This window comes from Medicago truncatula, chromosome 7 (genome assembly GCF_003473485.1).
Source record: "Medicago truncatula cultivar Jemalong A17 chromosome 7, MtrunA17r5.0-ANR, whole genome shotgun sequence".
Lineage (NCBI taxonomy): Eukaryota > Viridiplantae > Streptophyta > Magnoliopsida > Fabales > Fabaceae > Medicago > Medicago truncatula.
This window is the reverse complement of record NC_053048.1, coordinates 30,458,938-30,478,434: the sequence shown is the minus strand read 5'-3', so window position 1 is coordinate 30,478,434 and position 19,497 is coordinate 30,458,938. Positions and strand designations below refer to the sequence as shown.

General features: G+C 29.9%; 1 protein-coding gene across 1 annotated transcript; it reads right to left on the bottom strand.

Annotated features, from left to right (window-relative positions):
- Nucleotides 1–771: 771 nt before the first annotated feature.
- Nucleotides 772–3,479, bottom strand: LOC25479766 (uncharacterized). Its single transcript, XM_013587794.3, has 5 exons — nt 2,959–3,479; nt 2,530–2,814; nt 2,132–2,447; nt 1,646–1,762; nt 772–1,434 (listed from the first exon to the last, which is right to left on the bottom strand). Exons 1-5 carry the CDS (start codon nt 3,274–3,276, stop codon nt 1,298–1,300), a joined length of 1,173 nt encoding a protein of 390 aa, XP_013443248.1. The 5' UTR covers nt 3,277–3,479; the 3' UTR covers nt 772–1,297.
- Nucleotides 3,480–19,497: the final 16,018 nt, after the last annotated feature.

The window sequence follows — 19,497 nt, the reverse complement described above, 5'->3', positions numbered from 1 at the left end:
TCTCATTTGCTTTAATTTTTTAGTTTCAATTTTGCCCTCTGTTTTTTAGAAATTATCCATTGATGAGAGAGAACCCCAATACCCAATGGTTCAAACTTCAAAGGTTAATTTAATAGTACACATCAATATCCAAAGTGTCTGCAATCACTCCTTGGACAGAGCAAAAGCTGCCTTTAATTGTACTGGAAAAAGCAACTAGTCCTTAGCACAGCTCACTATTAAAAGACCCTTGTTACGGAGCATGATTATTTGTTTACATTAACATTAGACATTTGTTGAATTGAAATTTTATTTAATTAATTGGTCTTAATTTTGCAGTTTTTAAAAGAAGTTAAATTTACTCAATTCAATTGACACTAAAAAAAAACTCAAACCTATGAATTCGTGGAAGAACATACTTCCAAGTTCTAAATCAATATCACCGAAGTAACTTAAAGTGAAGACAAAATTCAGGGCCGTATCTAAGGTAGGACGAAGAAGACAACTGCCCTATGCTCAAAAAATAAGTACGAAATTTGGGCCCAAATTTCTTTTTAGGGGTTTATTAGGTCCTAAAAAAATATCTTTAACTCTTTGTAATAAATTTGATTTTTATATGTATTTATTAATTAGGACCCAAATTATAAGTTCGTCGTAAAACACCAAAATCTCATAAAGCCCTTACAAAACTCTCCCTTAAAAAAATGCATTCTCATAATTAACCCAAAATCTCTGATTAAAGATAAAACAAATTAAAAAGAGGCATGGGACATAAAAGTAAAGACAATAATGTGATAATGAAAATTCCTTGTATTATTATTCATAGTAAGTAACTAAGGTGGACAGGTTGGCATCAAAGAAGGAGCTGTAAAACCACTGCAAATCTGGTCAAAGCCCCTTCTTAATTTTTTCTTTGTCTTCCACAAACCAATTATTACTATTATTATTACCCTAATAAAACCAAACAAAAAAATAAACAAAATTGACCCATCCACCACCATTTTTGTCTTTCCTTGAGAGACTTTCTAATGACCCCCATCAAAAAGAACAAAAAGTAACTGATATCACTGCAATTTCAGGCTGAGAAACTGAAATCACTGTTTTTTTTTTTTAATCCAAGAGGCTCCTAACATTATTTTAGCCTCTTTGTATTATTTTCCTACATCTTCATCCAAAAATCCTTCACTTAACCTTTCACTTTAACAACCAAAAAAGACCTATTTTCTTCTATAAAACTATTATCTTTTTGTTACATCAAAATCCCTTAAAATGCTACCAAGCAAATCACAGGACCATTTTCATATCATTTTCATCATTATCAGTACGTCCACTCCTGTGGAAGCTTGATTTCATTGCTCACTGCTGCTGGCTGAGGCCTGCTGGTAGTATTATTGCTGCGCTTCTTTTGTGAATTGACATTATTACCCCTATGCCTTGGAGGAGCAACAGCAGCTACTGCATATCCACAAAAGTCAAAGATTAAATAATACTCAATGCACCCCCCTTTTGATTAAATAAATAAACACTCCTATAGTAAATTATAAAAAAAAAAAAAAAAAAAAAAACCAAAATCCAGTTTATAAGGGAGTGACACTGACAAGTACACTCTTAATCAACTTAATTACTTAATTAAATATAAGTATAAGAATTAATAATTGATTAGTACCATTTTCAACATTAGAGGTGGAATTAAAACGATGCGGCTGGCACCCCACTATATAATCTTCAAGCTTTAGGTTAAGGGCATGCGCCACTCTAGCTGGAACATATGCAGTAGTACAAGCTACAATCACAAAAAAAATTGGTAAAGTTTTAACATAAACAATTAATAAATCAAGCTTATAGTACTTAATTAAAATTATTAAATATCACAACCGGTCCTCTAACCCAAAATAATTAAAACAAGTAACAAAACGTACATTAAACAAGACCTAAATCATAAACGAAAAAACGGGTAATAAAGCATACAATAGTAGTAGCACACATTAACTAAGACTCAACCATTGTGTAACATTTTAAATTCTCTATAGTAATGATATTCAACCACCCTCTTAAATGCATTAAACATATGAACCAAAAACGCAAAAAAACGTACAAGACAAGTTTTCAACTAAACAAGACAAAATTAACATCATCATGAAAAAGTAATCACCTGGTTTTTTTGGTGAATTTCTTGATTCAACAGGACGAGGTAAGAACACACCAGTGCCAGTACTGCTACCATAACCATTTCCATGGAAAACAGCTCCCATAGGAAAACATGGTGGAGAAGTGTGAATTGGTGGTTGTTGTTGTTGAGCATGTTGTAGTGTTGGCCATGCAGATGATGACAGACCTAAACCAGCAACGTTGTTGTTTCTTCTTCCATTTGTTTGTCTTTGCTGAAATACACCCCCATTTTGCCTCTGCATACCCTCCCTTATTGTGTTCAGCCTTTCAGCAATCTGTTGCTGCCTCATCCTCTGCAACTGAATTCACCATCTAAATTTAATTAATTAAAAAACAAAACCCATTATTAAAAATATAAAATTTATGAAAAATTAAGCTTACATTAGCGATTTGCAATTGATAATGAGAAATTGATTGTGGAGCAAAAAAGCTCAAATCATTTGGTGAAACAGCGTTGTTTTTGGGTAAAGTAACAGGGGAAGAATTTCTTTGAGGAACAGTTTGTTGATTCAATCTCAATGTTTCAACTTCACCAGCAGCAGCATGCAACAGATTCAGAGTAGCATTCGAAGAAGCAGCATCACAAACACCATTAGAGCTACCTTGGCTTGAACCCTTACGACATTTGGAGTCAAAAGCACATAGGGTTGATTGTGGTGAACCTCCCTGCAAAACGACAATGAAAATGTCAAAACGCAAAAACCCTAAAAGGAAAAAAAAAAGATTAAACCCCAAAAGGAAAAGCCACTTGAAAAGAAAGAAAAAAAAAAAAAAAAGGTTTATTCCATTGACAAGAAAATTAATGCATACCAAGTTATTGTTATTGTTATGATTCTCAGAGGCTTTGGAATCAACATGGAGAGAGGAACGAGACAAGCAACGAGTTAACTCAGCGAAGAGTTGTTCATCATCGTCACTTTCGGTTTCGCTTGAAGCAGCAAGAGAATCGATCGGTGAACTGAGATCAGAGCAAGCGAATCCATAAGGAAAAAGCAGAGGATCTTCACCATTGTTGAAAAGCGAAAATGAAGAAGGTTTCGCTTTTGTGGTGATGGTGTCATCACCGTCGTCGTCGGAGAGAAACTGCGGCGGAAGCCAGAACTCACCGTCATCCAAATTTTCAGCCATTGAAAATGAAAACAGAGAGAGAAAAAAAAAAACAGAGGAAGGAAATTGAGAGGAAAGAAAAGGGAGAGAAAATGAAGAGAGTGTGAAGGGATTTTGGTTAGGTTTGTTAGGATTTTAATAGAGGAAAAGAAAAAGGGATTATGTGGAGGGACCCATGATTACCGAAATGCGAAACATGGGAGAGAGAAAAAAAGTTAGAGAGAGAGTGTGTGTGAGTGGGAGAGGGAAGAGTGTGTATTTATATAGACACACGCATGAGAAATGAGCGGTGATGTGATTTTCCACGCGGTTTGATGAGTGTGTGGCACACGCGATATTTTAATTACTTTATTAAATTAAGAACTTTTATATTTTATTATATGGTATTTTTTCTTTTTAGGATTTGATTTGAAAAGTTTTAATTTTTATTATGTTTTGAGACTTATTCTAGAAATCAATTTCTTCGTCGATTCACCGCGAAATTAGAAGTGTTTTTGGATATAAAGATTTATGTTGATTCATCGTAAATTAGAAGATTTTGAAAACCAAGACAACATGATTGTATTTGTAAAAAAAAAAAAATTAGAAGTGAAATGAAAAGGCGCGTGATTCTATGGGAAATTGGAAACCGTTAGGAAATGAAAAGCCGCGTAGATTCATTGTAAAATTAAAAGTGTTTTTGGAAATAAAAATTTATGTCAAATTCATCGTGAATTAGAAGATCGTTGTGGTAATGAAAAAGTGCGTGAATCTCTACGAAATTGGAAACCGTTAGGAAATGAAAACCCGCGTAGATTCATTGTAATATTAGAAGTGTTTTTAGAAATAAAAATTTACGTCAGGTTCATTGTGAATTAGAAGATCGCTTTTGGTAATGAGAAAGCGCGTGATTCTCCACAAAATTAGAAACGGTTTTGGAAATGAAAACCTGCATAGATTCATTGTAAAATTAGAAGTGCTTTTAGAAATAAAAATTTACGTCAGATTCATCGTGAATTAGAAAATCGTTTTTGGTAATGAAAAAGTGTGTGATTCTCCACGAAATTAGAAACTCGTTTTGGAAATGAAAATGCGTGTAGATTCATTGTATAATTAGAAACTCTTTTGAAAATGAATTTTGGCATTGATTTACCGCGAAATCAGAAACTTCAATGTCAAGCTTCTATATTGTCGTGGTTTTCTTAGCGTGCGTTGGCAACTCACGTTTCACTACAACAAGCCACGTTATCGCAAAAGCTTACTTTCCAAACTTTTTGAAATCGCAATCACTTTATCTCAATTATCATGCAAACTCACGTTTGATAAACGCTAACGCATATCCAATCAGACACTTGGCATGGTTGATTTTTAAATATAATTTCTTTTGAATTATATGTATAATAAATTGTTTGTTAGTGTCTACGGCATTTTACGATGACAATGTATTAAAATTAAAATGATTTTCTTTTAAAATTATATTTTATACATTAAAAATAATTATCGACAGTCTTGATCATTTATAATGTGTAAGTTTGACCACTAAATTGTTTAATTAAAATCGTCAAAAAGCATAGACTAGTTGACCAAAGAAAATATATATTATCAACATGATTATGTATATTTTTTTTGTTGGTGAATACATGATTATGTATATAATTCAATTTGCGTCCACCTTCAATGTGAATGTTTATACGTATATTTTTAAAAATTAATGTAATAAAGTAAATATATAAAAAAAATTGACAAGATATATAGTCTTATTTGATTAGTATATATATAAAAAAGAATATTGTGTAATATACAGTTGTTCTTTCTTTAAGAAAATATAATATACAGCTGTTAGTCCTTTTTAAATATTTTTTTAAAAAAATACTTTTTAATTATAATATCTATATTATAATTATGATAAAAATAAATATTTTCTATCCTAAAATACTTTTTTGACAATATCATAAAATATATATTTGGTAAAGCATAAATATTATGAGTGTCATCTAAAAAAAGATTATGAATTATTTGCTAAAAAAATAATAATATTATGAGTGATGAATCACTACTATCAGTTGAGAAACTAAAAGACATTAATAGTGGGCAAGGAGTGATTGGCGTGAGTTTGGAATAAAATTTCATTCTTTCTATTTTTTGGTTTAAGAAAGAAAATATATTACTCTCAATGAATATTAATTTTTTGGTAGAACAAAAAAGAAAGAAAATATTTGAAATGGTGTAAAAGCAATTTAGGTAAGTTTAAAGGGAATTATCGAAGAGGTAAGGAGGTAATGCAGGCGTTGTATTTTGCACAGTGGTTGATGAAGTAACGCATCGCTACAGTGGGTCCCAATGAAAGCTTAGAAAAATAATTTATTAATGTGATATATTAATTTGTCGTAAATACTAAGTAGAATTTTTCACCAAATCTAGATTTACTTATTACACACGTATTTTATTTAAAATTTTCTAATTTAGTTATTGATGGGTGGGAAATTTTGCTTTGCTGTATTTTATTGTATATTTCTTAATAAATTTTGTCAACCATGACATAATTGATAAGTCTGTATATATGTAAAATTGTTATTTGTAGTATCTTTTTAAAAGAAATGAGTCAACTTAACATATCTTTTATTTCAAGAAGTCAACGTCACATAATAATAACATATTCGTTGAAGGTTAATAATGCCGTTTTTGATTTTGATTGTGGCAGTGGGTACTTGTTAACTTGTTTGGATATCGGCTGATTGCCTGTTTGTGTAATTGTTTGATAGGAACCCCGTATTTTTTAGCGTCCTGTTTTATACATTTTGTGCTGGAGAGACGTCTCTGCTACTGTGAATATATATACCCTTTTTGCGAAATAATAACCTTTTCACCGCATAAGACGTGCAATGAATAGAAAAAAAATACACAAGTGTTTTAAAATAATACAATAATATAAAACCAAAAAAATCCAATTAATAGCGTGTGAGGAAACTACAATGACCTCCTCTAAGGTCTCTTTAATGATAGAACTTCCCTCTTGTTTAAAAATATACATTTTTCTCGCCTAAGTTTTCATTAAATAGACAAATTAACACCTTCTTTGTTCATTAACATTGTTTGCTTTCTCTGTTGAATCACAAAAATGACTTAAGTTACTGCACTCAAAATTGGTAGATTATTTCACTTGCATTTTGAATTTGGATTCGTTGTTCGACAATTGAGTCAACTTAATTGCAATATACCTTAGATATAGTAGTAAATTGCTATCATCAAGCCACCAAATGATAAGATTCTCCTCTTTTGCAAGCCAATGCAGCAGCAAAAGAAACATTATGGTACACAAGTGCTATCCATATGAATACTGAAGCAACAAACCACAACCAAAATGTTTCTCAAGACATGCACCAAGTAAAAGACTATACAACATCAAAACGACATCTAACAAAACCAAATATCACTTGGCTTGCAACCTATTAATCTTGCAAAAGTATAATACTATTGTTGCGTCAACTTTCTATTACAACACTACTCGACTCAAAATAAATTGTGAGAAAATACTTCAAAAAGAACAACGACGACGTGATCAAAAAGAACAAATTAGACACAAACGAAAAGAATGACGACATGAACAAGGAGAACATAGGTGGAAAAACCTGACGAGAACAAAGATCGAATGTCAGGAGAAAAACATGAACTTTGACAATAACAATGAGAAGTAAGGAAGATAAGACCACAATACAGATGATGAACGCGGTGAATGTCCAAGAAAATGTATAGTATGAAAAGAATGAAGAGATTTATGTTTGAGTGGTGTGTTGAAAAAGGAGGATGAAAAACATACTTAGAAAGAATATGTTTTCTCTCTAACGGCAAACAAACAAATTGTATCGGCATGGGAGGTTGGTGACGATTGGAAAAATAGATGGGAGGTTTGTTACAATTAGATAAGAGGAGGTTATTATAATTTTCCCATAGCGTGTTTGTCTTTCAGAAGAAAAAAGAAACTAATAGCGTATTTGGTATTCCATTTGTAATGATTATCCTATATAAATTTTTCCGATGGCAAAAATTCATGTTATTCTTGAACTATCAAATAGAGAAAATGCATGTTATCCAAATTAATTGAATACATTCTTTAGTTATTTTTCCGCGATTAAGTAATGGAGAAACTTTTGAAAGAAATAGATGGTTTACTCTAAATATGTGGGTAAAGTATATTGCTTTGTTGTAAATTGTTCACTTCTCAAAATAGAAACTACATTAGTCTTTTAACAAATGATGGAGTGAACGATTGAAAGCAATTAAGTGAGAAACTCAAGGAACATGATAATAATGTTGGGGAAAACACTGATATGAATACTTGGAATGAAACGAGAGCGAGGTTAAGAAAGAACAAAAGCATTGATAAAAATTTGCAAGAAGGAATTGCAAAGGAAAAAGAACATTGGAGACAAGTTTTGATAATAATAATAATAACAACAACAACAATAATATATGTTGTTAAGTGTCTCGCTATACATAATTTAGTTTTCCTTGGATCTAGTAGAAAATTGTATGAGGATAATAATGGTAATTTTTTGGCGTTGATTAAAATGATAGCTAAATTTGATTTGATAATGCAAGATCACGTTAGACGTATCCAAAGCAAAGAAAATCATCATCACTACCTTGGTCCCCAAATTCAAAATGAGTTTATTTATCTTTTAGCTCATATTTTTGGAACTTCAATAACAAGAATCATTAAGGAGGCAAAATATTTTTCTCTAATCCTTGATTGTATCCCATATGTTGGAGTTCTTAAAAGTTGATGATACATATAGATCGAGGCTTTTTAATTAATTGTTGAATGTATGCAAGTCTCTTGATTTAGATGTTGATGATGTGAGGGGTCAAGATTATGACAATGGTTCTAATATGAAAGTAAAACACCAAGGGGTTTAAAAGAGATAACTTGAAATAAATCCTAGGGCTTTATATATGTCGTGTGCTTGTCATAGTCTTAATTTTACTCTTTCGGATATGGTCCACTCTTGTGTTAAAATTGTTTCTTCTTTTGGAATTGTGCAACACATAGACACATTATTTGAAAGTTATATAAAAAGATGAAAGATTTAGTTGATAATGTTCCAGACTTAACAGTAAAATTTATGCCACTGGAATACTTGACCAAAAAAAATGTTCCAGACTTAACAGTAAAATCTATGCGCAATACCAGGTGGGAGAGTTGAGTAAAAAGTGTTAAAGCTATTAGGTTTCAAACACCTCAAATAAGATTAGCTTTGTTAGAATTGTATAATTATGGTGGTGATGATGTTAAAGCAAAAAGTGAAGCTGAAAGTTTGGCTAATTCTCTTGAGACCTTTCAAGTTTTACTTATTATGGTGATTTGGTATGAGATTTTATTTGCTATTAACGTTGTGAGTAAGAAGCTGCAATCTAAATCAACGTGCATTGAAGTTACAATGAAAGAAGTGGAAGGTATGATGTTATACTTTGAAAAATATACAAATGAAGGCTTTGACTATAGGCATAATGCATGGATATTGCCAAAAGCTTTGCATTTGATATGGGTATAGAGCCGACACTTGCTACAAAGCATGGTAGCTTTGTAAAAGACAATATGATGATGATGATGAGAATGATAATGATAATGATGAGGAAATACAATCGCCACAAGAATCTATTAGAGTCAATTATTTTTTAGTGGTTGTGGATATGACAGTAACTTCGTTAAAAAATAAATTAGAACAGTTAGAATTATTTGATAGTATTTTTGGATTTTTATTTGACTCAAGAATTATGAAATCATGGGATAATGATGAATTAAAATAATCTTGCACGACTTATAAGGTTGCGTTTTCTCATAAAGATTTGTCGGATGTTGATGCAAAAGATCATTTTTTATGAATTGAAAGTGTTGCAAATATCTATGCCAAATTTGTCAATACCTGCATTTGAAATTCTTGAGCTTCTCATAGCCGCACATTGTTATCTGAATGTTTCAGTTGCTTATCGAATTCACTTAATTGCGCCGATGACTATGGCATCTGTAGAAAGAAGTTTTTCGAAGTTAAAATTATTGAAAAATTGTTTGAGACCGTTAATATCACAAGAAAGGTTGAAAGATCTTGCCATTTTATGTATTGAAAAATATATGAAATAACATGTTTTTGGCACAATTATTAGTGATTTTGCATCTAAAAATATCCGTATGAAATGTTTTGTATGAGCATTTGAATATTTAATAAAAAAAAAACTCAATGTTTTTGTATGAATTTTAATGTTTTTGTTAGATAATTTCTTTACGTAGTAAAAACAATCATCTTCAAGCAAATTATTTTCACACTTTGGAAAGTTAAACTTTTTTATATACTCTTTATTTATGACCTAATTTGTAGGTTCATCCTAGACGACCAAATTCTCATAAACGACCCTTCCAATGGATCGGGATTGCATGCAATATTGATGAGACTATCAAAATGTATGTGATTGTACGTCGTTGCAACCACACTCCACCTAATCCAAATCCAATACAACAATTTCAATCACATCAATTAAGAGTTTAATAGGAATACATCTTCGGTATAAAACACTTTTACCATAATATTCAATAAGAACAAAAATACTGTATTCTTCTAAAAGGTCAATGTATAATTATTTTACATTAGGTTTTTCTTCAATTAAATTACTATATTTGTCGCGTCATTTTTTTGGAGATCAAGACTATTTGATTAGCTTTTGACTCACTAATTATTTCACGACTGAACATTTTATTTTTTTAAGAAAAAGGGGAAAAAAAGTTCAAAACACCCCATATTGAGAGATTTAGGGTTCGGGGGTTGGTTATATTTAGGGAAGGTATTAACACCCTAAATATTCGTAGTACTCTACGAGAACCTCTTGATTTTATTTAATTAATGTGCTATAAACTTGCTTATTATTTTTGAAAAGAAGGAATTAAAGTGATAAAAATAAAGACCTAATTATCTACATTTTTTATTGATTTGGAAGGACATGGTCCTCTGTCTACGTACCCGTGAGGGATCAAAACCTCGTAGTTCGGGGTAGAAAACGACGTTTGATTGGTTTGGTGTTTTTTATTTGTTTTGAAAAAAGATTTTAAAATGAAAAGCCAAGTGGCAATTAAGAATTTGTTTGTATTTTTTATATTAAAAGAAAATGACTCAAAATATGATTAAATTGGTTAAAGTTTGATTAAGAAAATAAAATAAAATACGGTCACTTGATTTAAGATCAAGGTTTGTTTATGAAAATATTTTTGTGATTTTTGATTATTTGCATGTTTTTGTTGTTTTTGGAATATTAAATGAAAATTAAACTAACGGAGCAATAAAAATAAAAGCACGTGGATTTTTGTAGTGACGTTGGATCACCACAAAATCCCTAATCTAATTTTTTTGCATTTTTGGATATATCTAAGGCGGTAAAGAAATAAAAGGACACACACACCCACACACTTTTCTCATTTATATTTACATTGGACCTAAATACATTCTAATTGTTAGAAAATAAATAACAATAATTAAAATGCTAAATAGAATAAAAATGAAAAAATGCTAAAAAGAAATAAAATGCAAGAAAATAAAAGAAATGGACAACCGAAGGGACAAAAATTACCGAAGGGACAGAAAAATGAGGGAGAAGAAAAAAATAGCTCATCAACACAAGCTAAAGAGGGAGAAGAGAGAAAAGTTCTTTGACAACTCAAGAGAACTTTTGGTGTGTGAAATTGTGTGGAATGAGGGCTCTATTTATAGGTGAGGAGGTTGATGAAAAATGAAAAATTTGTTTAATGAAAATGATGGACAATTATGATGAATTTTGAAAAAGAAATGTTAAAGTTGACACTTGACTTCAAATTTTTTTAGACCTTGTACATTTTATTTTGGACCTATTGACACTTTGTTTTTTTTTTTGACACTAATTAATTAAAAAGAAAAAAATAAAAATAAAACAAATCTAATACTAAATAAAATAAAATAAAATAAAATAAAACTAAATTATGTAAAGAAAAATAAAATTAAAAGCTGGAAAATAAAAATTATTAAATATAAAAAAACAACTAATCTTAAAATTAAAATTAATAAAAGATGGAAAGAAAATAAAAAGAGAAAAGAGGGTCCGACTCGGAATAAAAAATGAGGTATTTTAAAATACCTCCCTGTCGAATTTTTCATTGAAAAATCAGAGATCGATCAGAGTCAAGTGACATGTGTCAGTGGGGCCTTAGGTCAAAAATTGGGGTATGACAATATTATACTAAAATAATGATATTAAAAATTGGCTATTTTTTTTTTTACTCACAAAAAATATAATCTTTATGATTAAACCTCGATTTACAAAAAAGTTTTCTATAAAGTGAATTATGTTTAGATATTCTTTTAGAAGATATAAAATTTGATATTGTTAGCGTAAAATAATTTACATTGTTAGCAAATTGCAGCCGGTCAATGTTTGAGAATTTAAAACTAATTATGATTGAATTCAATATTCTTAATAATTTAAAAAATATCATTGACTGAAAATGTAGAAATATTTACAATGAAAGTATCAAATCACTTTTTAAATGTAAGTTTAAAAAACATTGACTCACAATATAATTTTTTTTCAGACAATGCTATTTATTTTCAATGTATTTTAATTACTTGAACTTTAAGAGTTATATAATAATAAATTAATATTATTTTTTAATAGGTTGGTGAAAAATAATAATTTAATGCAAAATCATAAATATAGAAGAAAAAAAACTAAGGCAATAACATGATATGGGAAATATTTTTATGCAATTTAGTATATAAATCCCAAGAATAGAAAAAAAATTATAAACATATGAATTAGATTTATATTCTTTTTACATAAAATTATGAATGTTTAAAACATAAAACCTTTTTTTTTTTTTACATAAAATATGAATTAAATATGAATTTTTAACCGTCAAGAATATGAAAATTCATATTTAAGTAATGTTTTGTTTTTTTGAAATAATTTAATTAATGTTTTGTTAAAAAATTCTATTATTTTTTTTTGGAGAAATTATCATAATATTATAAACTTTTCTGCAAAATTTTATGCAAAAATGTGAATTTTACATGAGTTTGCTTAAAAGGATGGACCAAAAGTGAAGATGAAAAACCTTTGGGACTAAAAGTCAATGAAAATCTTAGAGAGACTAAAACAAAAAGTTGGTATATTTATAGGAACCAAAAACATATTTAACCATTTAATTTAATATATAACATTTATTTGCCTGAAAAACATTTATCAACTAATATATCATTGAGCAATTTGACTCAAATAGTTAATGAGCTCCACTAAGCAGAAATGTTCAAGAGAACATAAGTTCGATTCTACTTAATGAGCTCCACCAAACATGAATTGTTCAAGAGAACTTGAATTTAATTCTTAATAGAACAATTCTTGACAAGACTTAGTTACCTTCCGGTCGAACTCCAGATTACCTAGGTTTCTTTTCTCCTAATAACCGGAGGGTTAACACCAAAAAAAACTTAATATATCATGGTTTAGACCATTAATCTAATATAATTACTAAGCCTATCGAACAAATTCAAAATGAAAACACAAATCTATTTTCAAGTAGTCACGTGATTTGATAATTTTTTTTTTTTTAACAACGAACTTTAACATCGATTAGTTTTTGTTCTCGTTTTTGCAATTTACTTGACATGTTGGTGTGTCCTATATACCAAAAAAAAAAAATCAGTAAATATATTGGAAGTATGAAGATAGAATCAAAAGAGCAAACTCAAGGGGCCTATAAACGGATCTGGATTTGTTGTTGTAACAAATTCACACAGTTTGTTGCAGTAGCAAATCCATCAATCCATGATCTGACGGTTCCAATTCACAATACAGATTTTAACAATAATTTTACACAATATTAGATCTTAACCGTTCAATTCAGATCAGACGTGCATAACAGCTACTGCGACAAACTGTATGAATTTGCTGCAGCATCAAATTCATATCCCAATAAACCGCAAAACAAAGCTGCATATTTTTTGCTAAAGAAAAATAATGGAAACCTATGTATCGATATTTTTTATAATTGAAGCCGTGAGTTGTGGTAACTGTGACCTAGTGGAATCCAGATGGAATTTGAGACATCTTCATTCTCTTTCACCATGCATGTGTATGCATAAATATTAGTATGGTTTGTTTCTAGTTGCTCTAATAATATTTTCCAATTGGAATTTAGGTTTTTTATTGAGTAACAATTAAGTTAGCTCAAATTATTCCTTCTTTCTCTACTTTTGTCCCCTATTTTTTTAACACCGACAAATTTCTATGTTTCTTTTTCTACTTTTTGCCTCTTTGTTCTCTTAATTCCATTCACCATCTCTGCAATCATCTTTTTCATTCAACATATCTCTTATGTTTGGGGTCCTTAGGTTTCTTTTTATTTCTTTATTCGTATTGCGTTGAGCTCGTAGGACCCTTGTCAAAAGACAATACTCCTATAGTAGTATTTATTTATTTTTAATTAGGTGATTCGGTTGAATCAAATTGCGGCAAATATATGATTTTATTTGGTTTAAAATAGACATGAGGATTACTTTGTGATATTATACCTCGAGAAATGATATATGAACTAGGATTGATATGTGATTAGTCTATATTTTAATCATACACATGGGATTAGGGATATTTGTGACCCACCTATGATTTTGCTACCAAACGTAAATTGCTGCCGTTTTGCTCCTACCACAATTGCAAAAGTCATATATAGTTGCTCGAAATTTTCCAGATCAATTATACTCTTTCATTTCTTAAAAAAATTATTTCTATTTTTTATACTCTTTCATTTCTTAAAAAAATTATTTCTATTTTTTATTTTTATTTTTAATAGTATCAACTCTTATGACTCCAAATTTGATGTTGTGCACTGTTTCTAGGATATTACTGGTGTGTTTGGAATAGTGGTAGATTTTGTACAAACACACGTCTAGCTCAATCCTACAATTCATTGTTTCTTTAAATTCACGTTTTACTTGCATATGGACGCGAGGATATATGACCAAACGCCAATCCAAACATGCTTAAGTCTTTGCAACTTTGTTCTTAGTTATAACATGCCTCCATTTTTTGCAATGCCCTAGATGAATAGAGGAGTGTGAAATATCTATAAATCACCATTACCCTCAATTTCCACTAGTAAATTCTAAGCGGTTAAAAAGTTTGCCGGCCCTAATGTGTAACTTAGGTCCTCTTACACAACCGACGCCAATGTCTCGACTCAAGTCATTATCCTACTTTGTTTAGATAGTATCTGCTTTAAGTCTCTATTTATAAGTTTGTTCAACGGAGATTTATGATTGGAATTCCAGATACTTGAGTGGACCCGAAATTAGGTCTTTATCGAGCGAAGTCCAGTATAGACGTTGACCTAGTTGTAAACGATATGTTTGTAAGCTTAAGCTTGTTGAGGATGATAATTTCTTTTTGTAAGTGTAACCTTGTTGTGGCTAAGAAAATACATATTGTATAATCTCAAGTCACCATATGTGAAAGAGTATAAGTTGAAAACATTTTCAAGCACTATAATTAAAATCTCACAACTATGAGGACTAGACAACCCATATGAAGTTAACATGTACTTGTATGTTTTAGTTTTCAATCATCAGTGTTTTACTTTGACTACCGATCACACACTATAGTCATTTCATGCATCATAATTATTTCGATTATATTATTTTTTAAATACATTAGAACATTTTCAAGCAGAGAATGTTCTCTAACTAACTTTTATATACATTCCAACTTCATGTTGAGATAGATCTTATTAGGTGTAGATTCATTTTTAATCATTTTAAAGAGAGACAATACAAACTCCATTTTCATGTGACAATGTGATCGTTCATTTGTCACACTTTATGGTATATTCATCGCCCAAGTGTGAACACCTAACCTAATCATCGAAACTTTATTTCACAACAAATACAGTTTTCCACACATGTCTCCTATATCTATGTGTGTGTAACACATACACGAGTTTAGGTAGGAAGTGTAATTTTTTTCCTTTGAATTTTATAAAATGTAAGTATGAGTCAAGAACTATAGTATCCTACTAATTTTCTTTACTAACAAAATGTCTTATTATTTTAAACATGTATTGTGTGGATTATGTTATCAAGACACTATAAGAAAATGCATATCCACTTGGTTTATCAATAAGCTAGTTAAGCTAAACCAACAGCTTGCGAGAAAATGAAGGCTATCCGGTACTACCTTAGTTCTTTATTACATGAGATAATTCATCTTTTAGATTGATTGAATAATTGATCTAAAAAATAGATGTTAGTAAGAAATAGAATGTCGTATAAGTTTACAAGTAATTATTATTTTTTGGTCAAGTAATCTAGTAATCGGAGGTCTCATAAGTCCTAGTTCAACTGGCAAAAATGTTGAAATTGTTAGGCCGGACGTCATGATTGGGGTTCGAACCCCGATACCTCCATTTTGTGTGTAAGTTTATGATGATTTTTTATCTCGTCTATCTACAAAAAATCTAGTAACCGGAACTCACACATTTTAAATGTGAAGTTGTAAGATATTCGATATTCGAACCCCGACCCCTGTATATATTATGTATTGTTCCTACCAATTGAATCAAGTTTACATAGATATTTTACAAGGAATTTTTAGCTAGAAAATAACTTATTTTCGTTGTCAAGCAACCCATAATCTAAAAAATCAAAATTTTTGATCATATTATAGAGAATAAAAACAGGTGGCGTTTACAATCCACAAACATTAAATTTGTGCATGATAGACAATTCCCTTCAAAACCGGTTCTAGCCAGTCGTCCCCGTTTTTTTATATAATATTTTTCTGACATAATGTTTTAGTTTTTATTTTTTTTGTTTAGTAAAAATGGTTAATGAAAATCCAAAACAAACAAAAAAGAAAAAGTTCGAGTTTCAGCATTTATTTCAATTCATTATTATTTTAAAATAGATTAATACATCTAATAAGTAGTAATTTAATTATGAAAAGTTGATTAAATAAAGCCTATCACCGGATCTGCAAAATAATTCATGTCAAAAGCATCTGTATTCTCTAAAAAAAAAAAAAAAGCTTCTGTATTCTCTGTTCTACTGTTGCTAAATCAAAAAATATATATTCTTCCATCTCTTCTACTTTGTCATTTTTTGTTGTAAGTTTAGATTTAAATTTTCTTTTATGATTTACACAATTAGAAACACGAACTGAAGTTAAAGAGGGGAAGAAGTTGTGACAAATTGAACAAAATAATTTTAAATAATCTTGTCAAATAATTCTAAAATGATTCCAAATAATCCTGGTTTTCAAGAGGAGTCTTACTGTGTACTCTGGCAGATATTAAGAAAAGAATGTGGTACTGTTGTGGTGGTTTTTCAGATCTAAAGATCTGAAATTTTTGGAAGAAAAAATTGGTGAATATGAAGATTCTTTAAAGAACACATGAATAATATTAGTTTTGTTTTTTGGTTACTTTAATAGTATTTTTTTTTGGTACAGTTTAATAGTTTATGTTTAGTTAAAGAAATAATCCCATCAAAAAAAGCCAAAATCTATCTACACGTTAATCTCCATAAAATGCCATTTCCAACTTTTATTATAATTACGGAAATGTTCAGATGTGGGGTCACTATTTTTGTTGTTGGTACAATAACAAAAAAGTTGGTAATAGGTAACCGGTCTTTGATCTGAACCGTCCATATATAATAATAATATATCAATGGTTATCAATGAATGAGAAGATAATTTGTGCATGATGCACAAATTTATAATTTGTGCATACTAAATGCCACCATAAAAACACTATTTAGGGTGAAAACGCAAATAAGAAAAGTCATGGAAACAAGGGGCCACATATTCCCTTTACTGCTTGAGTCAAACCTCGTAGCATCGGTCAACAGTGAATTAAAATATTCTTCTGAATTCTGACAACTTTTTGCAATGTGTCTACAGTTATAGTGGCTTCAAATTTCAATTAAATTCCTTTTTCTCCATCTTCCTTAATCAGATCAAATGACACCCACAATCCACAAAGCAAAAGTATGGGAAACTTGGCAGGTAAGAATCACGTCACAAAATTAATTAAAATTTCCAAGATTAATTAAATGTGTCATATTCATATAGTACTAAAGTTTTCAGTTATGTGTAGGATGCATAAATTATTGGGCTGGATGATGCATCACACGTTAAGATAGGAGTATAATTGTTGTGCATATGGAGAAAGTGTGGTGGATTATGGATCATCAATAAGCAATTATTCTGTTCAATCATTAGGGCGTAGGAAGCAAGTTTAATTTGATACATAATTTTTATTTATTTTGTATTGGTACCATACTCATTCATTAACATGTGATGTCATATTCATTTATAGGGATCGGGGATCATATGATAAAGAAAATTTAGCTTATGTAGCCATGTGCAACCTTTATTGTTTGTGTGTGTGTGGTGAATCCATGTGTAACCTGATCACTTGACTACTCAACTTATAATCAACTTTCTTATATATACTCTCCGATCACTAATATAAGAAAAAAATTCACTTTTTAAATACATTTAATTAATGATATACGTGGTTTTTATTATGTGTCACATACATCATTAATTGAATATATATAAAAAGTGAATTTTGCTTATATTAGTGACCGGAGGGTGTATGTTTTTGTAATAAGAGTATAGAAAAGGCCCACAAAAATATGGAAGATCTTATTTCCATACTCGAAAAATTATTGTTTCTTATTCTTTTTCTATACACCCATGAAAAAATATTTAGTTTGCATCATCACCCATTAGCCACGAACTCTTGATCTATAATTAAGAATGCTAGCTGCAATGTATAAATGAAGGGTAGTGTTAACGGGCACATGTTAAGAAATCTAAAAGAATAAATATTTTTTGAAATTTTATGCATTTAAATGATTAAAAAGTTAAATATTAAATGCAATGCACACATTTGAATAAATTATTATTTTTTATTTTTTTATATTTAAATCATTAACTTGTGCATTGAGGGCACAAGTTAACATTTCCCATAAAAGAATCAACAAAAACCGCAAACATAAAGTTATTATACCACACCTATAATTTTGTTTTTTTAATTAATTTCTTTGATTGATCTTTAAATTTTAGATTTTAAATTACGATTCAAAATAGCATATGAAAAAAATACACTTGACATATCATTATTGGTTGAGGCAAATAGAAATGTGGCCAACAATCTTAAAATCAAGAAAGTTTGGATTGTGGGTAAATAGGTATGTAGAATATTGATGAAGTCACTACTCTCTCCCTTTGATATTCTCTAGTAGACTAATGACTTAGTCTTAGGACTTAATCTTCTATCTTTTCCTTTCTTCTTTCATGTACTAAGAACACCAACTCTAATTGGATTCTCATCTATCAATAATCAATTGTAATTATCCATTTGTTGCATTTCATCACATTCTCACTTTTAGAACCACTACATTGGCGCTTTCATTGTCACCATGGCAACATATGATGAATGGGTTTCCGCAGGAGGAGATCAATGGATGCAAATGGAAGCTGATCATAACGCTCGATGGGCACAATTGCTTATTTGGATGGACATGGTTACATAATTTGCGATCAAATGGAAGCTAAAATGGATTTGCGACGCCGGTACTTGTCCGGAAGCTCATGGTGTTCTGAACTCAATTGAGAAGACTATGACACAATCATGTGTGATCATTTATTTGTTTATATGTGATATATAACTGTATTTCTCATGACCGATACAGCATCGGACGTAATTTTTCGTAGATGATTTGCATTTGTTTTGAACCACTATATTTTAAATCAAAGCCAATAGCTTGTATTGTTTCACGGTACAAATTAATAGTGTTGTTCAATGTCGTGATTAGTAAGCATTTTGATGAGAAAAGAAAACAAGCACCACATTCACACATGGTGACATATGAGACCAATTCTAATTGAATTCTTATCTATCAATAATCAATTGCAATTATTCCTTTGTTCCATTTCATCACATTCTCACTTTTAGAACCATTACATTATCATACCAACAGTACAATTTTATTTTTTTAATTAATTTCTTCAATTTCTCTCTTTAAATCAAATCAACACTTGAATTGAATATATAATTTTTTATACAATGTGTATGTTGATGAATCAAGTGTGTGTTAAAAATCTCACATTTAGATGAAAAAGTAAAAATTAAACAACACATAAATGATAATATTCATACCTAATGACTTTATAGTTTGGATGAAA